The 23,230-nt window shown below is 48.5% G+C and overlaps 1 protein-coding gene across 1 annotated transcript in view; it reads right to left on the reverse strand.

The window, feature by feature from the left end:
• ADRA1D (adrenoceptor alpha 1D) overlaps positions 1-22,675 on the reverse strand; it is a 41,385-nt gene extending 18,710 nt beyond the window's left edge. The window contains exon 1 of the mRNA XM_032109880.1: positions 21,470-22,675. Coding sequence (XP_031965771.1) covers positions 21,470-22,436 — 967 coding nt within the window. The 5' untranslated portion in view covers positions 22,437-22,675. The remainder of the gene's footprint in view (positions 1-21,469) is intronic.
• Positions 22,676-23,230: the final 555 nt, after the last annotated feature.

The following is a 23,230-nucleotide window of genomic DNA, read 5'->3' on the forward strand; positions in this document are numbered from 1 at the left end:
ATGTCTGCATTCTATGCATTTGATTGCACTTGGAGGCGCTGACAGTGAGTCAAGCATCTGTGTCAGGGGGTTTAATTTGAGTATAATGAAGGTTTTGCTTGTTGGGGATCATGTCAGCATTTAATTAATTACAATGAACTACACTGTTGATATTTGAGAGCGGCCAGTCTCTCCGCGCTCTCATGTCCAGAGCTAATATCCTTTGGTGTGCCAGTAATTACCCAGAGCAAACAAAGCTGGGAAGAAACAAGAACTGCAGAGGCCTTTCTGGGCCCTGCCTCTCAAAGAAAGCTGCTGCAGCTTGCTGACACAGATGTCAAGGTCTGCAAGGACCTTGTGAATGCCATGAGCAGAGCCCCGAGCCAGCTGGGAGCAGTCATTCAGGTCCCAGCAACACTAAAGCTCATTTTTTTTGTGCTGCTGAGGAAATCAATGTGTGATGTTGAGGGTAGATTGGATATTGGGAAGAAATTCGTCCCTGTGAGGGTGGGGAGGCCCTGGCACAGGGTGCCCAGAGAAGCTGTGGCTGCCCGTGGATTCCTGGAAGTGTCCAAGGCCAGGTTGGACAGGGCTTGGAGCAACCTGTGATAGTGGGAGGTGTCCCTGCCCATGGCAGGGGGGTGGAACAAGATGATGTATGAGGTCTCTTCCAACCCAAAGTATTCTGTGATGATCTTATGAGATGCTAAAACTGCTCTGCAGCTCTGGGAACAGCTGTGGGAAGCAGCCTGGGGTGTCCTTGTGCTGTTGGATATCTGACTGCTGATGCAGCCTTGTAACCTTGGAGTGGTTGTAAGGACCCCACCAAGGAGCTGGAAAATCAGATGTATTGATGGAAAACCTCATGAAAAAGAGCTTTTCTAATAACACACCTTTCCTGATTTTCCACCTCTCAGTCCAGCAGAGAATATGTACAACCAAGATTAAGAGAAGTAAAAGCCCTCAAACAACCAAAAAGGCTTATTATAAATAAACGTCTCCCTTCTTATTACACCTAATGCTTAATCTGGGGACACTGTTTGAAGATCCCCATCAAAATATTCCCTGTTCCCTGGAGGGGCAAGCAAACAGCATCTGCCAGTGACCCTCTCCTGTGCTTTCCTCCCTGTGGTGACATCTCACTCTCATGGGGACAGGTGCCAAAGGACACACACTCATCCCTGGCCATACCCCAAAGAGGAAAATCATACCCAGGGCAGTCCTGCCTGCAAGCAGTTGGCAAACTCTGCCAGTGGCATTGGAGTCCTGCAAGTACGAGCCCTGGGAGCTGGGAGGTTTTCCATCCCAGTGCTCCCATCACCAGCATTGCTTCTCCTGCTGGTGGGTAGGGGATGTCTTGGGGTGACTTTGTGATGTGTATCCCATATCGCTGCCCTATGCCCAGAAAATAATTTTTGTGCCTTTCTATGCCTTTAAACTGAGCCTGAGAGGGGGAAGGAAAACCTGAGCAAAACTTTTTCAAAGCAGTTTGCAGCTTGTTCAAGGTCACACAGAGATAGAGACTTTTTTTTCAGCTGTGGCAGGAGAGCGGGAGGGAAGGGAAGCACCCAGCTTGCTTTTCTTTCCAGTCAGCTTTCAGCAGTTTTTTTTTCCTCAGCTCCTTTTCCTTCGGAGAGTTGAACTTTTGTCTTCATGGGACTTGGTTTTTTCTTTTCCTTTTTTCTCTGCTGGGCAGTTTCAACATCAGAATACATCGGGAGGAATTTCCACCGAGGCCTTGGCCCTGGAGGTGGGCCCAGCACCCCGTCCCAGCTCCAAGGAGGGGGAGAGAGATCTATGGAAGGACTCTGAAATTTTCCCAGGTTTCTCTCAGCAGAGCGGGAGGTTTTATTATTTAGCATCATTATCCTTTTCCTGTGTGTTTGTTAAATAAATAGTTTTTATCTCTTTCACTTTCCTTCGAGGAAAATTTATTTATTTTTTTTCCCCAAACCTGGTGGGGGAGGGCTGGTTGTGACCTGCTTTCTCTCAGAGGATATATTTCTAAATTTGCCCAAACCGGAACAGGGGATCACTTTGTTTCTCCATTCCCTCCACAGGATCCCTCTCCCTGAGGTGTTCTCCTCTGTGACTTGGTTGGGGTGAATGTCCCCTGGACCTCTCGCTGCAAGGTGCTGAGGGAAATCCTTGAGGGATGGTCCTTGCAAAACCTGGCTGCTCTCCTCAGTCAGACTGGAGAGCTGGAGCTGCTCCACTTTCCAAAATAAAACTGATATTCAGAAAACAATAAAATAAAAATATATCTCCGATGAATTGGCCAGGATGCCAATTATGGGATAGAGAAGAGATGGGCTGAAAGCCTGAATAAGAAGGTGGAAAAGCAGTGCCTGGGACCTGAGACTGACATCCATGGGAAGGATGTCAGCACAAGGCTAGGAAAGAAAGAGACATCTCGTTTTCAGGAAATATCTTCACAAGCACTGCAGGCCAGCAAACACACATTCATCAGTGCCAGCTCTGCAGCTGGAGCTGCAGTGCCAGGCTCATCCTGGATGGCTGGAAAGGGGATACATGAGGTTGTGAGAAACCACACACAGACTGCGGAGCTGAGGAGCCAGCTGCAGCTCTGAGGGGCTTTGCAAAGCCTGGCCTGGCCATGTGTCCATGCTGTCACCAAGCCACCACTGCTGGGGAGTGCCTTAATAAATGCAGTTTATTCCCAGTGTACCTGGGTGTTGGGCTAAGCCTGATGACACACACAGTGACCTTCTTCCATCTGACTCTTGAGGAGAGCACATAAGTCCCCTGATCCCAGCTCTTCCCCTTGTACATGCCTGTGGATGCTACTCCCAATTATTTATCAGGCCACACAGCATCAGTGAGATGCTGCGGTCTGAATTCCAGAGTGCATGACCCAAGGTAGCTGGGAACAGGGCAGTGATTGCTACATGCAGCCACACAACTCTTCTGCTATTTAAAAAATATTGCTTTTCTAACTGAACCAATCTCCTAAAACCTGGATGTGCCTCTGTGCGTGTCAGGGTGAAGAAAAAAGGTGTCTGGGCTCCTGTTCCTGCATATGGGCAGCAAATCAGAGAGTATTTGAGGCTTGGCACTTCTGCCTTTAACCTTGGATATCTGGAGGTGATGCTTTCCCTTGCACCCCTGAGTGTTTTTGGATCCTCCTGTTACACTTGGAAGGCCCAAATCACTCCACTCCACCGATGGATTTTCCATGAACGTGGGGCTTATTTAGTTCCAAAACGCACATAGCTGTGTGGTTGCCCAATGACAAATTTCTAGGGATGAGTTTTTCTAGTTGGATCTTTTTCTACTGTCCTCCCCACTTGAAGGCTCAGATTAGCTGGGTTGTGCTTGGCCATGTCTGATAACATGTTTAATACCTCTTGAAAGTAGCTACAAAATATCAATACCCTGCCTAATACCTTTAAGTCCATGTCCGAGCAGGAAAGGAGGAGCTCCTTGCCAGGCATGAAATAGAGCCTGGAGTGATCCTGGATCCAAATAAAATCTGGAAAGCAAAGCTGCAAGCTGTTGAACAGACATGGCCTTATCCATGCGTAGGGAAAAACATGGACTAAGGAAAAGACTGGCATGTCAATCCTGGTCTGGTAAAGAAATGGGAATGTCAGCTCAGAGTCCTTCCTTGATAGTGGCACATCCATTTAAAACAGGGATAGGCTCCAGGGACCCCAGTTACATTCGTAGACAGCTGGAAGGGTGAGGATGTGTGTGTTGTGTGTATGGGAGTCTGGGATGAAGAAAGAGGATGTGTGTGTTGTGTGTATGGGAGTCTGGGATGAAGAAAGAGGATGTGTGTTGTGTGTATGGGAGTCTGGGATGAAGAAAGAGGATGTGTGTTGTGTGTATGGGAGTCTGGGATGAAGAAAGTCACTTACGAGACTGGGGCTATGGGGCTGTTGGGAAAGAGGCAGCAAAGGCTGAAGTATTAATCAGGAATTGGATGTTGGGTGAATTTATGTCAGCACTCTATACTTGCACTGCTCTAGGGTGGAAGAGCTTTTCCCTCAGTGATAACCCACTAAGAAGTGACTTGTAGTGGTGCAGATTCTGCCTGGATTACATGAAGCAGCAAAAGCAGCTTTGCACACTGGAACCAGTTTCATAACACCAGGACAGCCAGAAAATCCCATATAACAGAAGTACTCCACCACATGCTCACTTTATACATCTATTTTCTCTGACCTGAGGTCAAGGGAGGGACAAGATCATCTTTTAAGACATTTCCCATCCCAAATCATTTACAATTTCACAAAGCCAGTGGCCCAAATCGCCGTGATTTTAATCTGACAAGATGGGATTATTAAGACTTCTCTTGCAGAACATGTCAATCCATGCTCAGGAACGGAGCTACCTGGAAATTCAGATGCATGGTTTGTGGGAAATTTCAGTGCTTGATATTTGTTTTCTTTCAAAAAACTCCCAACAACAATAAAAAAATTAATGAACATTTCTAAGGAACTATGTATTAAAAAAAAATATTCATAAAACCTCCAGTGCACATCGTTGTCTAAAAGGGATTCCTAGGAACCCAACAACTAGAGCTGACATCAAAACTCTTGTTAAAGCATGGAGACAACCATGGCACCTGTCAATCACCACTAGATGGATCTGCACTGTGGGACAGCCTCCTCTCTCCTCTTCCCCTTTCCTCCTTTTTCCACAGCCACGGGTACAGAAAGTGCAAAGTCCTTGGCTAAGTACATTCCCTGGGCTTTCCCTGGCCTGAGCCACACAGGAGTTCAGGCAATGGAAATGCTGCAATCCTTGGAATTTAAGAATCTGGGTATCTGGAGTGTCTTAAAGTCCTCCAAATTAACATACTTGTAGCAGGAAAGCCTTGGAGCACAAGAAAATCCTTTCTGGAGCCAGGATGCTCAGGGCTTCCAGGTTACTGGCGTTGGATCCAGGAGTCAATCCTGGGTTAGCCCAGAGCTGCCAAGGTTTCACTCTGATGGCTGCATGGTAAGAAAGCCATGGAAACTTGGCAAGGAAGGGCTGCCCTGGAGCTATGAGGAGTGATTGAAGTGGAGGCTGTTAAACGTGGGACATTTCCGCTTGGTTTTCCAACTGGCGTTTCCCAATGAAATCCTCCTTCGTTGGCCAGCATGCAGACCAGCTACTTGGGAATCTCGTAAATTCTGCATAAATGTTTCACTTACTTTGGGCCATTGCACCCAGGAGATTGGCAAGTGCTTTGCAGATGTGCAAGAGGCTGAGTCCATGCCCCATTTGCCCCAAATATTACAACAAGAAGATCAAACGTGACCGGTTTGCATTTATTGCTGACTCTGGATTGACACTGGGGAGCACTGGACCTTCTGGAATAACTCATCAATGAAGGAGAAAGGGAGAGGTTGCACAGATGGATCTGTTCTCCATTCTCACTTTAACCTCTGCCTAATGGTCTTTTCTTTTTTCTAACTCCTTCCTCACATATATAACGCATCATTTCCCAGCAACTTAATGCAAGAGATGCAATCAATCACCTGCAGGCAGCTAAACTGCCAATTTTGGATCTGGAATAGCCATTTTCAGGGTTTGAAAATGCAAATAGAGGCAGGTTAGTGCTTTGCAGCAGTGTGGAGGCCACCAGACATTTCAGCCCTGCACTCCCGGCTGCTGGAAAAGCCAACACTTCCCTCCCCAGTCGTGCTGGATGGGGTACCAAGCTGGCTGCTGATTTGGAAGAACAGAAATGCTGCAAGCAATGGCAAATTGAGTTTTTTATTCTTTTGGTCTCTGATGAGAATGGAGGATAAAATGCTTCTACTCAGACAATTTCACCTTCTATTGGAAGAAAGTTCTTCCAGTTAGTGGAGAAGGTCAAATCATGCCTTGACAAATGGACACTTCCAGGGATGGGGCAGCCACAGCTTCTCTTGGCCACCTGTGCCAGGGCTTCACCACCCTCACTGTAAAAGAATTTGTCCTCAAATCCAATCGCAGTCTACTCTCTTTTAGTTTAAAACTGTTGCCCCTTGTCCTGTCATTACAGGCCCTGGTAAAAAGCCTCTCTCCATATTTTTTAAAAGCCCTTTTTAGGCCCTGGAAGGGGCTCTGAGGTCCCCCTGAAGCCTTCCCTTCTCCAGGTGAACACCCCCAGCTCTCCAGCCTGGCTCCAGAGCAGAGGGGCTCCAGCCCTCAGAGCATCTCCATGGCCTTCTCCAGACTCTCTCTAGCAGTTCCACATCCCTCTGATGTTGGACCCCAGGGCTGGGGCAGCTCTGCAGGTGGAGTCCCACCTGAGCAGGGCAGAGAGGCAGAATCCCCCCTCCCCTGCTGCCCACTCAGCCCAGGATGCTGTTGGCTTTCCCAGCTGTGGACACACATTGCTGGGTCGTGTCCAGTTGTTCATCCACCAGTACCCCAAGGGCTGCTGTCCCTTCATCCCCCAGCCTGTACTGACATCCTGCCCTGCCCTTGCACTGGGCTGCATGAACGAGATGAAGAAGTTGGGTGACATAAAATATTCCCCTGGGTGACAAATCAAAGTTCACTGCTGGACTCTGCCCTCAGGGAAGGGAGAGGGGTTGGACCAGCTGGGAGATTTCTCCCTGGAGTTGACCCAGGGGTGAAGGTAGTCTCTGCCCTCCTCACACCCTGGAACATCCATGATCCTTTGTTCATTCCTTTTGACCTCTCTTGGCTTCCCTCAGAGACCTCCTTGTGGAATAAAGAGGCCTGCTATCAATTAGGCCTGTGAGACAGCTGGTTATAATCTCCTCTTTGATGTCCTGGCACTGAGAAATCCCTGGATGCTCCCACTGAGAGGCAAGAAACCACCCAAGTTACAGGCTGGCCCTGCAGACTGTCCTCAGCCTGGGAATCTCCCAGGTCATGAAGCTGCCCTTGTTCCTGCTCTCTTGGGGCATGGCTGTCCCAGCTCTGGCCAACTTGAGCAGGTTTGGGTGGTACTTTCCATGCTCAGAGCACCAGAGAGGGATTTGGCAGTAACACTGGGAGGGATTTTTCCATGTGGCTGATCCTGACCCGGTGCCATAAATGTATTGGTTGCCTCTTTCATTCACAGATTGGAGGAGACAGAAACAAATTTTCATATGGAGAGAACTCAACAAATTATTTTTGCCAAAGCAGATGAGAGAGAAGAAAGAATTTAGAAAACAAAGGCAAAGTTTCAATATCAAAACTTTTCTAAGCAAAACTTCTCTTTTGGGGTAGGGAGGAGCACACACGTCAAAGTACTTCAAATTAAAGTTTGCTTGCATTTAAGTTTACAAATCAAACCAAACCTAATCAAAACTCAAGAGGAAATAGGACATTATGGGTAATTTTGAAAAAGAGAGTTTAATTTTCTTTTGGCCCAACTCTTCCCTCATTAGATTCTAAAACTGTTGATGAAGGAGCATTATCAGCCTTCTGGATCTCCCCTGGGTGCTTCCACAACCTCATTATCCAACTTTTCATTGAAAGCATTCACATTTTAATGCTTGATATCCTTCTGTGCATCTGCTGTGGACCACTTGCGGTAGCCCCACAACCCAATGGTGCCCAGAGGTCAGTGATTTGCACAGTTAAACTCACAAAAACAAGGCAGTGAAGTCTTTGGAGTGAGGAATCACCCTTTTACAATAGAAATTCCAGCTCCTACACTCGTGTTCCTGGATGCAACTGCAGTCCAAATAGATTTTATTAGTAGGAATAACAAATAACAAATTGTTCCCAAATGATCACATTCTTGCATTCTCTGTTGTTTTGCTGTTTGTTTGGGTTGGATTTTTTTTTTCTTCTGTTTGTTAATAGCAATAAACAGCCCAGTTTGCTTTTCATTTGTAGGCCTTTTCCGAGTGGTTTTGCGGACATTCCCAAATTTAATGGAAACATCTGTCTAGTGGGATGGGTTTTACTCCACGCCAGTATTTGGGGGAATCAGGATAACCAGGGAGAGGATGAAAACAAGGGAAAACTTGCTAGTGCTGAAACTTTTCTGAGTGACCAGCCTAGCACCAGCAGAATTGATACAAAAAAAAGAGACATTCAGAATGGGGTGGAGACCAACAGCCACTCAAGGAGGAAGGATTTAACCTTGAGAAGGAAGAAAATAATCTCTAGGTACAAAGATCTCTACAGGTACCAGGGTGACAACAGTGGGAACCCTAATGCAGACACCTAAATTCAGTGTCTTGCTATGCAAAGCCCTTAAAAGTGCCCACAGCATTGCCTGGGTGCCTGCCAGATCCCTGAAGAGGGTTTCCTCAGCTATGGCTGGCTCAGTCCCTCTGTCTCTTCAGAAGCAAAGTGCTTTCTCATGGACTCTGACACCTCTTTCAAACACGTGTGGTAGAACTGCCTCCCTGACGATGAAGTTTGGAATAAAATAAAGGTTCCTTGGTGCCCTGTGAACCTGAAACACAGTCAGTCCTGGGCTGGAGAAGGAGAAGAGTGAGAGGAAGGTGTTTGGAAGTGTCAAGAAATAAACAGGGAGATGAAAAAATGGACATTCCCAGACCATTTTCCTGAGGTGGTTGACCCAGTCCCCATGGTGACCATCAGGCGGTGTTGGAGAGGGAGGATGACTCACATCTGTCAGGGGAGCAGCATTTCTTTATCCACATTTCAGCACTGCCAGATGGTGACCTCAGGGCTTTGAGGTGTGACCCCTCCAGTGACCTGGGGAGATGTTTCCAGCTGAGTTTGGAAGGAGGGTCCTTTGGAAAGTTCCTTACGGAACAAAAGAGCAGTGAAAAAGATGGGCTTATGAAATGAGCCCTGTGGTACAACCCCAAGCATCAGCTTGGGCATGGCAGCGAGCAACCATTTATTGCTTAGACACTTTTCCTTGGAGATCTCTGTGGCATGACCCAGAATTATCCAAATCCAGTGCCAGCTTCACAGGCAGAGCATCAAAACTGCATAGGCTGGACAGAGGCAATCACAGGGCACATCCACCAACACAGTCCAGGTGGTTCTCTTCTCCATCTCTTCTCCAGGTGGGAAGTGTGATCTGTCAGGACCATTGCTAACAGGGACATCAGAGTAATTACCACACAGAACTGCTTGCCCAGACACCCATTTGCCTGGTGTATCCTCAAGAGCTTAAGTACTAGGCTGGTCTCCCAAAGCACCCAAACCATCCATGATGTAAAGGGGAGCAAATCCAGACAGATCAGTGGGGGAATATGGATGGTAAAAGAAGGAGCAATTCATTAAGTGGGATGGATTTTAGCTTGTGCAATGCAACAAAAAGAGGCTATAGGGGAAGAAGACCTCTAAGAAGTTGTTTGCTGGAAGGGTGAAATCCAAGGAAAGAATCTAATTTCTTAAGGAGGATGACATGGACACAAAACTAATGAATTTGCAGGGAGACACGGATATGTTCCCAGTGCAAACAATAAAATTTCCAATAACCAGATGCAATAAGATCCAGAATGGCCTCTCCAAAGGCAGCAGAAGTTCAGGGACTGGGACACACATCCCAAGTGATTTTGAGCAGGATCACAGCTGATCCATGAGGGTCTGCAGTGGCAGTCAGTCCTTTCTCCAAATGTGACAGCTGCCCGTGGTATTTGCCACCAGAGCCACAGAGGGGTACAGACAGGAGGAGAAACAGGAAAAGGGAGAAGAAGATGAAGAGCTACAAACGAAGAAGGCACCTGAGGGATTGCCACTGCACTTGGTAGGATGGCAGATGTGATCATATTTCTGCAGTGTTGCTCTCCAATGGCTGATCTGAATTCTGCTGTGAGTCACCCAGCTCTGCTTGGAGCAGTAAATGCTTGGTTTTGGAGCAAATTATTTTTGTTCCATACATTAGGCTGTTAATTAAATCACCTGTGGTTTCTCTGAGTGCATGCTGAGGGGTGTGGAGCGAGAGTACACAGGGAAGGAACAGACCTTTTCCAGCTGAATATGTGGAATTCATCCTGACAGGCTGATGGCCCCATTTGATGTAAACACTCTCCACTCAGCCCTCTTCCCTCCCTGCCTTTGACTCGAGCAGCCACAGACACTGGGAAAGTTCTGTTTCGAATGTAAATACGTTCCCTTGCCCTGTCCTTGCAGCAGGAAAATGAAACCACCCACGTCCTCATTCCCCTGACCTTTGGGGGAAGTTCATGGATACTTCCTGTAGGACAGCAGCAGCCATGCTTCCCACTGGGGTCATTAAGGGATGCTAACGAATCCCAGGAAGAGTCTGAGCATCATGTGTACTATAAAATCATGGAATTGCAGAATGGTTTGTGTTGGAGGGACCTTAAGACCACCCAGCTCCAACCCCCTGCCATGGACAGGAACACCTTTCAGGTTTCTCTGAGCCCCATCCAACCCGGCCTTGTGTGTTTCTGGTTCTCATATCTCATCATTAGCAGGCAGGCAGACTTCAAGCTGTGATGGGACAAGCTTTGTGTGCACCACCACCGTGTCCAACACCTTACTGTCACTACCTGTCCTAAACGGAGAGGCCAAACTGGCAGACAAATCCATGTTTTCCATCTATTGAGAAAGTCGGTGGGGTTCTTCTTTCCTGCAGCACAGGCCAAGTGATGGAGACTACAGAAGAAACAGTCAGGTCAGATCAGTAAAGTCCCTCACATGACTTTTCTTCTCTATCTCTGCCCATCAGCAAAACTGAAGCCCTTCCTTCAGAGATTTTCATATACATTTCTTGCTATGCCTGCACTGAAGCAAAGGTGTGCCCTTCAATGCTTGGCAGAGATATGAAGGAAGCCAGGCTGGCTCCTCTCAGGCCATCTGAGCAGGCAGCAGTGATCCCTTTATTTTAATTTTCAGGACACAGCTTCAGGATCTGCATCTGAGGGAAAGGTGTTGTTGACATGCCAAGATGCCAAGCTGCAGGGCACATCTTAGACTCCAGTTTATGGGATAGAGAATGAAATGTTAGTGTGGCAGGTTACTGGATGTATTTCACATGAGGGTGTCTAGTTTTCATTTTAATTTCTTGTGAAAACAACCCAGGGTGCAATCCAGGTCATCTGAAAGCAGACACTGAGGTTGCCTACATGTCCTGTACCACTGGAGATAAATGCCCTGGGATGTCCCTCCTGGACTCTGGATGTCCTTCTAGAAGATCATGGAGCTTCTCTAGGTCCTGTTTTGCAACCAAAACCCCATGTGGTTTCCTCATCTACCTTAGAGATGGCACTGGGGCATATTTTAGAGAAGTAAATTGCAATCCAAACCTGGCGAGCAATCAAGACTCTGTAGGCATGGACGATAATGGGAGATGAGACGTCCACCTGCTCATAGACAACTCTCCACAGAAATCTTCACCTGTGAGTCTGGTCCCAATTTCTTTGTCTACCTGCACACCAGAAATAACTACATTCCTTGTCTGTCAAAGCCATTAAAGAAGGGAAGCACTGATTAAGCAGGTATTCAGGGAAGGAGGGTGGTGGCAAGGGAGGTGATCAGATGCAATGGGAATTGTTCCTTTCTCCTGGGTGCCTTTCCCAGGAGAGCAGAAGTTGTCTGCCAGTATCTGCACCACTATTCCCTACTGCTTTGCCTAAATTCTGGCAAAACTGCAGTCTGCCTGCATGCAGATACTACAGGGTGCTCTCCTGCCTCCCACACCCATCTGGATCCACTACTTTGAGCTGCTCCAGTCTAGAAATAACACTACTGTTTGTACAGCCCCTGACACAGCAGAGGCTGAAGCATGTGAGCAATGGGCTTGTGCACCATGAAGGATCTCAGATAGACCAGTCTGCAAAGAGCCCAGGAGTGCTGCAACTGTGTGGTGTCACTGGAAGTGAAGCACAGCATGATTTAATCCTAAATAATCCATTTTTTGCAAGGCAGAAGAAAGGGAGAAATGCAATATTTGGAAAATCCTGTGCTTTGCTCCTTCTTTCTCATTCTCACTACTGAGAGGTGGTGAGGCCCTGCACAGGTTGCCCAGAGAAGCCGTGGCTTCCCCATCCCTGGAAGTGTTCAAGGAGAGATTGGATGGGGCTTGGAGCAACCTGGAACAATGGAAGGTGTCCCTGCCCATGGCAAGGGGTTGGAACTGGATGGTATTTAGGGTCCAACCCAAACCATTCTGTGAGTCTGTGATAATCTCTTAGCGAGGAATACCCAGAAAACCAATCCTGTGAAGTAAAGTCACTCTGCTTTGCTCCCCCAAATCCCCCCAGGCCCGTGGCTGGCTGCCAGCTGGACTTCACACCCCATCCTCACAGCTTTCCAGATAATTCCTATGGAAGGGACCCTGGGAACAGAAAGAGCCCATGGTTCAAAAACTTTTCTGGTGCAGTTTGGCAAGTGTCTCCGAGAGAACTTGGCTTCAAGGGCTGAGATTCAAGAGCTGGAAGCTGCTCTGAACCCAAGTCCTCTGCTCTCTGCACTCAAACAAGGACAAGAGGCAGCTGATGGGGCCACCACTGCTGTGTTTTGTGTGTGCCCCACGCCCTTCCAAAACACATTTCTGAGAACACAACCAGGGGGGAATACAGGTATCAGGTCCTCTGCCGGGCACTCAGGTGAGAGGGCAAGAAATAACACCATTGCCAACTTCATCTGGTGACCTAGGGCCTCAAAACTGAGTCCCTGGACTTTAGGGTCAGTGCCCTCCATGATCCCTGTCATTACTCATGAGCTGTTTCTCTGTGATTTGTGGAGCTGGTCTGAGGAAACTTGAGCTGGAAAACAGCCAGGGATGAGATATGACACAAGCCCACTGTGCGGGTGACGTCCTTCCCTCAGCAATGCCTGGCTCCACATCATCCTCGTGCTGCAGGGGAGATTCCTGCCCCATTCCTGCTCCTGCTCTCCTAACCCTCTTTGCCTCATTGCCACAAAGATACCCCCATTCCTCACTGTCTCTATGCTACAAACCATCAGTTTTAGGGTTAGGATATGATTTTTCCTAATTCCTAACAAGTTTCTTTTTTATCTTTTCCCCACCCAAATGCTTTCACCAAGGTCTTGCCCTTGTCTCCTGGACTGAGCGCTGGCATAGCCCTTCCAGCAAAGTCTGGGGCTGGATTCTTGTGTACTGGGGGCTGTTCTCTGCTCAGTGTTTGCATAATTGATCCCTTAATTGGACATCTCTTGCAGGGCTTCTGTATGGCTATTTTTTTTCCCCCCATAATGGATATTTTTTGGAAGGTTTGCAGCTTCGTACTTGTAGCCTTGCATTGCAACACCCTTGCAGGGGAATACAGCCAGAAGCTCTTTAATTCAGGAGATAAGGCAGGGAAACCCCTGTGATTTACTCCAGCCTCTGACTCACTGGGGGAAATACAGATCCCATTAACCATGACAAATAAACAAACTCCTGGACACAAGAGGAGCAGGTTTGGTTCTGGGTCCTGAAACCAAGTGGCACCACCAATCCCATGTTTCTACAGCTCCAGACACAATTCTTGAGCAGATTTGTGTTGGAGAGAGCTGTCTGGGGCCAGCCCTGTATTCCCTATATCCTGCTGATCTTCCTTAACTGAATGCCATCAATGTGCTCACTGTGAACAACGGGAAAGGCAGCTTGGACTTGTCTGGTGAAGGGATTTCTCTCAGCAGGAATCCCTTGTAAATGTTTCTTTTTAATTTTTTTTTTTCCCAGCTACTGGAGGGGGTAAAGTTGCATTTCAATGGCCTTAATGACTGAGCTGTGAATTGCCTCGGGTTGGAAACTGCCCAGGAGGAGGAAATGCCCTCTCTTGATCAAGCTGGCAGTTGGTTTTCTGCCACCAAATCTGGTGGCTCTTGGGCTTGGCTCCAAATGCATCAGCTACAAGCCCTCTTGGAGAAAGCCTATTCATTAGGAGCAGCGAAAAAACCATATCCTGTTCCAGCCACTCCAGTTAATCCATCCCTGGGCTGATCTCACCCATAAATTATGGTGCAGGGAGAAGTGCAGCCTTCTGTTTCCACGTGACAGTTTCACAGAGCACCAAATCAGAGAACACAGAGCAGGCAGAAGTAGAATCATGGAATCACAGACCCATTAATGTTGGAAAAGCCCTCTAAGAGCACAAAGTCCAACGACTCCAAGCACCACATCCACATGGCTCTTAAATTCCTCCAGGAACACCTTTGCCAGTGTTTGACAACCTTTTCCATGAAGAAATTCTTCCTAAACATCATCCTAATCAGTGAATAAAGCGGATTCATTAGAATCATACAATCAATACAGCAAGGGTCGAGTTATCCCATAAAGAATGATGGAAACATCATGGCTGTTGTCCCTCTCATGTTGACTCACATTTGGCAGAACAAAATCAGCTCGTTATAGAGACACAGAATGGAAAACTTTACCCAATAGATAATGTTTGACACCAGAAGGGTCCCATAATGTAAAAGGTGCTATCAGCCCTACCTAGAATACAGCGCAGTAATTGCAGCAGGTAAAACTCCTGTTGATCAATCAGAAGATAATTCAGGTTGCTTTCCCAAGGAAATAACACATGTTTTGTTAAATATAATAAAGCCATCAGACCTAGCTTAACATAGGTGACTTTAATGTTGTGTGGTGTAGTCTGGTATTGGTTCCAAAACTCCTGTTGAGAGATTTTGTAACATTTTGCTCACTGAATCACAGTAGTTTCAAGTTTTTCAAGGTGTATCTTTTCCCTGCTTGTGGTACATCCCTTATAGCAACTGCCTCAAGATGTGTGAGGGCTCTGCCATATAAAAATAGACGTTTGGTCTCAAATAGTTTTATTTAGTGGTGTGGTGGATGGACTGGAAGTAGAATAATCCCATACACAAGTCATGGAATATCTGTGTCCTATTCCAAATCCCTGCATTGCTTTGGCCAGGCAGAAGCAGAGCAGATGTTCAAATTTGGGTGCCCAAATCATTAACTGAGGCCCAGAATGAGGCCTCTATTATAACATCAAAAACTGCACTGAGCCCCTCTGTCCACCTCTGGCTTCACACACAGGTAATGGGTAGGAAACACTTATTTGGGCTCCAAATAATTTGTTTTGGCTGATTATTTCCAAACATACGGTGTTTCTCTGTTTTTCCTCACCCTGGTGTCTTCTGCACTCGGGCCCATGGAGGGAATCACCACTGTCTAATGCTTTGGCTGCATAATTTACTCACAGGCTGGTTATCCTTGTGCCTACTTGTAACTCTCTCCTGTGCCCTCCTCCAGGATGGGAATGTGTTTTCCCTGGAGGGAAACCCAGCTCCCAGGTTGTTTTCCCACAGAGTTTCTCTAGACAGACACAATCACTGCAGGTGAATCCACTGTTCCCTCACTGCTATCCCAGTGGGCTGCACACCCCCACATGTCCCTGTGCCGTTCCCACTGCACACATCCCTGCTGTCATGCCCTAGGAATGACACTCTGCCAGGCTGCAACACAGCCCTGATGCTATTGCAGACACTCTGAGTGGGAAAAAGAGAAGTAGAAATCACATTTGAGGGCTGCTGAAGCAAAAGCAAAATTTGTCAGGGAAAGAAATGGATTTCCCCTCACTTTAATGCTTTAAGAATAGTCTTGAAATGGTTCAGGAATGGTTTGAGGCCACGTGTTCTCTTCTTGAGAAAGGGAGATGGGCTGGAAGATCCATCCATCCATCCATCCATCCATCCATCCATCCATCCATCCATCCGTCCATCCCCTATAATTTCATGAATTTATGGTAATTTGGCATGAGCCCATTTGATGGAAACATCCCGTGGTGCCTCTTGCCTGGATGAAGTTCAATAAATCCAATCAGAGCTTGGTACCAGCAGCTTTTGAGGCCCCGTGTCTTTGATGGCATTTTGAATCAGAGTATGGTTCCTGTGAACCAGGACCAAAGGAGGACATGTAGCAGATGGAATAGTTCATCCCAATTGCTCTTGTTCCAGTTTGATCTGATGCTCTGGGCCATAGATAATTATTCCAAAGCAATTTGCATTCCTTTTTCCATGTCAGTTCTGCCACTTCCACCATAACTCAGAAAATTCCAGGAGATACAAGGAACGGCCCTGACAATCAAAGCAATTAAATGTTCTATCTTTTCTCCTCCTACGTTCAAATCACTTTTATTTATCAAGTTATCCTTTGCACAACAAGAATAAAGAAGTTTGGGTTTTTTCTGGGATTGTGTCATGTAGTGGATTTTTAGTATTTTTTGATGTCTACCAAGGGGCTGAGCTCACTCTGAACCTTCCTTCTGTGAGGGAGAGTACTAAAGTTTTCAGTCTTTCACCCATCTGTCCATTTTTATAGGAACTTGGGATATTAGAGTGCTTTTAGCAGTTTTTCGAATGCAATTGGGATTGATGATGGGCTGCATCCAAAGCAGTGTGACCAGGGCAGGAGAGGGGATGGGGCTTAGAGCCACCTGCTCTAGTGGAAGGTGTCCCTGCCCATGGCAGGGGGTGGAATGAGGTGAAATTCAGGTTCCTCCCAACCCAAACCATTCTGGGATTCTATAATGAAAAAGTTCATCAGGTGGTGAGTTCATCACAGGCACAGAATGATAACATAAGCTCTTCTTCTATTAGGAAACCATGCTAAATGCTCTTTTATCAGAGTAGAATTAGATTCTCCATTTCTACCAGAACAGATTTGGTCTCACATGAAATCTGCTTTCACAGTGTTTTCCCCATCATTTATTTTACAAGTGGCACTTCCTGAAGTTGAGCACAGCTACGGCTCTGCAAAATACTTTGTGAAAGGTCTCCTGCCCTATGTCAAACAGCATCTACAAATAAATTTATGTTTTGGCTTGAAGGAGACTTTTCAGAGCCTGGCTGGTATAGCAGCTGCCTTTCCTTTGGGGTGCAGGTGGAAAAGCCAGGTCACTGTTCTTCTGAATCATACCTGGAAATGAGCAGCAGCTTCCACTGCAAACACAACAAGTCCCCAGCCCAAGACAAATGTTGCACTGTCACAGCCTGGAGGGTTTTGTCCATACTCAGGGATCTCTTCAGTCATTCCTGGTCTGGGTAACCTGCTGCTTGTGGATGGACACAGCAAAGGGAGCCTCGGGTTGTGGCCTTCACCCTTGTGTGGCACTAACTATGGTGTTTTCCCATTTCTCACTATGTGTCTTTCTTTCTCCCAGCAGTCCTGATTTCTGACCAAATCCAAAGAATAACAAACATGGGAGCCCAGACCAGACCATGCTTAAAAAACACAGTCCACTGAGGTACATAAATCACCATCCTGAGTACCAGCTAGTCCATGCTTGATCCCAAGGGATGATTGTTTCCTCCTAGATGCATCTGAGGTGCTCATGGAGAAGGTCTTGACCTCCACTCTGGGTACAGTCCTATCTGAGGACTCACACTGACTTCACGTGCTCCCCAGCTGCAGAGTGATGGGACTCAGGCCTCCTTTCCTCCTCCTATTCTTATTTGCTTCCTTTTGGCTCAGCTTTGAGAAAGCAGTGACTATCTGCCTATAGGGGGTTCTGGTTCTGTGACCACCTGGCATCAGTGTCTGCTGCAAGGACAAACCCAGCACCTAACTTTTAATGTGATTTTCCATCAGCAGAAGAGCCAGTGAAGCCTCTATGGGGTCACAGAATTGTTAAAGTTGAAAAAACCCTCCGAGGTCACCAAGTGAAAAATCCAGACTAGGATATATCCCACTCTTCTGCAAATACCTGCAGTGCAGACACCACCAGCTCATCATTATGTTGTGCCTGGATGTTTTTGTAGTCATAGAATCATGGTTTGGGTTGGAAGGGACCTTAAAGCCCATCCAGCTCCAACACCAGCCATGGGCAGGGACATCTTCCACTAGCCCAGCTTGCTCCAAGCCCCATCCAGCCTGGCCTGGAACACTTCCAGGGATCCAGCTTCTGTGCCAGGGACTCATCACCCTCTGAGTAAAGTATTTCTTCCTGAGATCTACTCTAACCCTGCCCTCTATCAATTTAAAACACTGCCCCTTGTCTATCATTTTCTGCCCATATAAGAAGTCGTTCTGCCTCCTTTTTATAAGCCTCATTTAGGCACTGGAAGGGGCTCTAACAGCTCGCTGGAGCCTTCTCCTCTCCAGGTGAATGCCCCCAGCTCTCCCAGCCTGGCTCCAGAGCAGAGGGACTCCAGCCCTTGGAGCATCTCCGTGACCTGAGACAACCAAAGGCAGATGAACCCTATGCTACAAATCAGCCTTAAACTTCTGGTCCTACATCTCTGAAAAGTCTCCAGTTAAATTCTCTTGACTGGTGTTTGCTCAGGGAAGAGGAACCTTGCCACAAACCCCAGAACCACTTCCCAGCATCTCCAGACAGCAGCCTGGGAGAGCTCCACTGCTCTCCACACTCAGCAAAGACATGACCTAAACATGAGCTACAAACTAGGATTTCATCTTGGGTTGAACAACCCGCTGCTTAAAGATCCTCATTAGCCACAGAAGCTGATAATTGTTAATTGTAAACTCCTGGTGACAGCATCCCGTGCTCAGGGCCTGTGATCACACATCCAAGAGGGAGTTAAATTACTCAGCTGATGAATAGGCTGTGGCGGTATCAGGCAGTTTGAGCTGATTTAAAGAAAAATCACTGTAGATTATTCGAGCATGGAGAAACGGCTGACAGCATTTAGCACATACATAGCTCGTGTTATTTAAAATTTTGGGTTATTTCAGCTCTTCAGCCCCGATGTGATGAATATTACTCCTGTGTAACTAATGTGGGATCTATTCTGCAGAGAGCTGCAAGGATATGTGCAGACTCAGAGACACCGAGGACGGCGCGAGTATGGAAGTTTCCAAGTGCTGAGGGACTTCTAAGTGGAGCTGAGAGTTTTTTGTCACTTGAAAAATTTACTTTTACTAAAAATTTTAATCAGACATCAGTGAACAGTGTGACTCAACGATGTCTTCTTGCAAATTCATGTCAAAGAGAGGAAAAAAAGTCAAAACATTTGGATATTTTCAGAAGAAAACAGATCACTCATTCATGTCACTTCGATGCCATTTGAAGGCTCAATTTGAAATGTCTCCGAATGCTCATTTTTAAAATAAATTCCCATTTACTCGTAAGTTGAAACAATTTCTCTTCAATTGAAAGTTATTTTGTTTTTCATGGAAGTTTCACTTTCATTTAAAATGTGTATCAATATCATTTTCAGTTGGTCCCAAATTCTTTCACCTAATTTTTTCTAATGAAATAAATAAAACCCATTCGACTTTACCACTTACAACCTTTTTCAGCAGAGTTGGCCCCAGCATGTTTCAGTTTGTGGATTTACAGTAAAATTTACTGATTTCTGTGAGTTTCCGACCTGTCCCCTGAGCAGTAAAATCCAAGATTAGAAGTTTCTGTTCCCCTCCTTGACAGCACTGAACGATTCTCAGATTTGAATAGGAAATTGCAATTAATAAAAGGGGGGGAAATCAGAGGCAGAATATTTGGTAGTCATAAAATAAATGAACTTTTGCTGTGTTTATATTATACATATAATACGGCAGGAAGTAAAGATCAAAGCCATGTTTATAAAGGACTTGGCCAGTTGTGTGCTCGGAGGAAGCAAATGGGTTCATGGGAGGTACCTAAAGAATGAGGTTTGGATTTTTAGCTGGTGGAAATCAGTGTGCCTCCTTTGACTTCTCTGATTTACATCAGCAGAGAAGCTGGCTCAAGGATTTCAAGGCAGAACAGATATAGTAAAACAAACCAATTTTTTTTTTCCTACTGAAAAGTATTTGCCTGAGGTTCCTTCTCTATTTTGAAGTACTAGGAGTAACTCAGAGGAACATGCATTAGCTGGAAGGTTGTCAGGTGGTTGGAACTGGATGATCTTTAAGGTCCCTTCCATCCCAAACCATTCTATGATTTTGTGATTTTAAGGTGTAAAGGTGCAAATGAGGTTTGGAGCTGGTTCCTGCCCTGGCTGGCCAAGGACGGGAGTTTCAGAATGGGGCAGCCCAGAGAGCTCAGCCTTCAGGTACTGGCATCTCCCCGAGCCCCACAATTCCCAAACTGTTTATTTGCAGGTTACATCACCTCCCCCTCACCCCTAAACCACCTGATCACTGAAAGGGAAACTGAGGCATGGTCAAACAGGACAATTCATCTCAGGTCTTTCAGGGAGAGGAGCTGAGTGCAGCCTTACTGCTCCCTGCCTGAGTTATACCATCAACTGCAATGCTCCCACAGGGCGACGATTCCTCACAGCAGTGATTTCAGCCCCGTGGAGAGCTGAACCAAACCCCCCAAATACCACCCTCACCTACAGGGAGACGCTGGAGCAAGGAGGCATCAGACAGCAGCACGGTGAGAGCAGACACACACAGCCCTGATTCACCACTCCAGGGACACCTCAGCTCCGGAGGCACCATCGATCCGAGTGAATTATCCCACTGGAGGGTGGCTGACAGCCCTGGGCTCCAGCTGTCCCGGGGGACACAGCCCAGGGAAACAGCCCCAGTGCTGGAGGGAGCTCAAAACCTCAGCAGGTCAAAATCTGCCCTGTAGTCACGATGCTGTTCCCACTGACTTGAGAGGCAGCCCCGAGCAAGAGGATTTGAAAAACCCTGAGAAAAAGTGCAGCCCCAGCTGAAATGAATGTTCCCCTGGCCGCAGGGTTGGTGGGACACAAGTCCCCCGTGGGCTGTGGGACACGTGGGTCCCAGCTGGCAGATGGAGAGACAGACCTCTCTGCTTTGCTGAGCTCTGTGCAGAGGCTGCTGCTGATACTCAGGAGTTATTTTAATCTCTTTCTTCCCCGCTCCAGGTTTAGCTACAGCATTCCAGAGGGTTAATCAGGTCCCCTGAGCTGGGTGCCTGCTGTCAGGATTAGGAGCACCGGCTTCCCTGCACATCCTGAGCCACTGGTGCTGGAAGGGGACGTTGCTTTGGACATCGCACGTCCCTGGTGGGCTCTGTGCCTGCTCAGCCTCCCCTGCACGCAGCAGGGAGCATCCTTTTCACAACCAACTTGCCAAAACTTCAGAGCACAACTCGTGAGACAACCCTAAATGAGCACACGGTCACTACAGCAGGGCCACGACTCCCGGGGGAGGGGGATCAGTCCTGGAAAATCACATGGAATCTTTACCCATCACCCTTATGGACAACACCTGGTCCCGCTCCAGGTCCCTGCATGACAACAGCATCCCAGGAAGTCAAGATTTGTGCTTCAGGCTCTGACACACTCCTTGGAGGGATAAAACCTCACTCATCTCCAATAGAGGTGGGAGCCCTGGACCCACAGAGGCATATCCAGGTGCAGTTCCCAAACTGGGAGAAAGAGCAAAACTCTTTGGAGACCACTGTGCCATAAAAACAGCCTGTTGGAAACAGAGCTGCTTCCTCCTTAGCCTGAACTTCGTTAGTTAAAATGCTGAATGCCGAATGAATTAATTAAAGCAATTATTATGCTGCTATTTTATTCATTTGCTATCTACTTTGATTGATTATATGACTTTGGTTAATAAATATTGAATAAGTGTTAATTAATTAAATTAATTCATCGCTGGTTTATTCACCTATCAGTCACCTATCCCTCATTTCCATGCATGAGTTGTGTCCTGAAAAGTTTGTCCCAAGGAGCAGGTCCCCAGGGGTTCAGCCCCGGGCAGCAGGGCTGGGATGGGGTCACTTACCAAAAGGCAGGATGAAGAAGAAGGGGAACCAGCAGAGGATGAAGACACCCACGACGATGGCGAGAGTCTTGGCTGCTTTTTTCTCCCGGGAGAACTTGAGGAGCCGCACGGAGAGGGAGCTCCTGAAGTTGTGCCCCTTGCTCCGGGTGCTGGAGAGCGGCTCCTCCAGCACGCTGCGGCAGTGGATGCGCAGCACCACCTCCATGGACTTGTTCCTCTCCTTCTTGACCCCTGCCTCCAGGCTTCGGGTGGTCCGCCTGGCCACCACGTAAATCCTGAAGTACATCACCAGGATGACCATAAGGGGCAGGTAGAAGGAGAAGAGGGAAGAGAACAGGGCATAGCCCGGCTCCTCCGTGATGCTGCAGATGCTCTCATCTGGCGGCGGCGGCTCCTTCCAGCCCAGCAGTGGCCCGATGGAGATGACCATGGAGGAGAGCCAGACAACCACGAGAATGACCCCTGCCTTCCTCTCTGTCATGATGGTGGGGTACTTGAGGGAGTACTTGACGCCGATGTACCTGTCCACGGATATGATGCACAGGCTCATGATGGAGGCAGAGCAGCACAGCACGTCCACAGCTGCCCAGATGTTGCAGAAGATGCGCCCGAACACCCAGAAGCCCAACACCTCCAGGGTGGCCGAGAAGGGCAGCACTGTGGTGCTGAGCAGCAGGTCGGCGATGGCCAGGTTGACGATGAAGTAGTTGGTGACCGTCTGCAGGTGCCGGTTGCAAGCCACCGAGAGGATGACCAGGATGTTCCCCACGATGGCCGAGAGGATGAAGACGGCCAGGAAGACCCCGACGCCCACCGCCTGTACATCCAAGGCGAAAGTCAGCGTGGTGCCGTTGCCCTCGGGGGTCTCCTCCCCTTGCAGCCCCCAGGACCGGTTGGCAGCGCTCTGGCTGTCTTGTCCCGTCCGGTTCCCACTCAAGCTGCCATTGCTCAGCTCGGGGAAAGTCATTGTAGGAAAAGTCCGGGCTCCATGGAGGGCGAGGAGAAAGCGGTGCCGAGGCGCAGCTCCCCCGGCATGATCCCCGCCTGGCAGCCCCCGCCAAGACGCGCTCCGCACCTCGCTCCCCCGGCCGGGGTGGAGGGATGGAGAGAGGGAGGGATGGATGGAGGGAAAGAGAGATGGAGAGAGGGAGGCAGGGCGGGACGCGCTGCCCGTCGCCCCCCGCCCGCTTCACGCCGTCCGTCCGCGCTGCCCCCCGTCCCCGCTGTCCCCGCTGTCCCCGCCGCTCAGCCCCGCCGCCGGCCCGCCCGGGGGGGCAGCGCGGTCCGAGCCCCCCCGCCGCCCTCGCATGCTCCGGGGGCTGCGCTGGGCACGGCCGGCAGCGCCCGGCGGCTCCGCAGCTTCGCGCTCGGACCGGGAGCGGCGGGAGGGGCCGGACGGGCCGGGGGCGGGCGGGAGCCCCGCGCGTCAGGTGCCGCCGGGGGAGGAGGAGGAGGCGGCAGCAGCGGCAGCGCTGCTTTGCAGGACGAGGCGAGCCCGGGGCAGACTGAAACCGGCAGCAGAGCAGGCGGGGAGAAGAGAGATGATGGAGGGGGTCCAGGCACGCCCTGGGAGAGGCAGCCCCCGGGAGGGTCTCGCAGCAGTGGGGTGCAGCCCCAGGAGCGGTCAGGCAGTAGTGGGGTGCAGCCCCAGGAGGATCACTCAGCAGTGGGGTGCAGCCCCTTGTGGAGGGGGTCTCTCAGCACTGGGGTGCAGCCCCCAGGAGGATCACTCAGCAGTGGGGTGCAGCTCCTGGGCGGGTT

Source organism: Corvus moneduloides, chromosome 5 (assembly GCF_009650955.1).
Source record: "Corvus moneduloides isolate bCorMon1 chromosome 5, bCorMon1.pri, whole genome shotgun sequence".
NCBI classification, from domain to species: domain Eukaryota; kingdom Metazoa; phylum Chordata; class Aves; order Passeriformes; family Corvidae; genus Corvus; species Corvus moneduloides.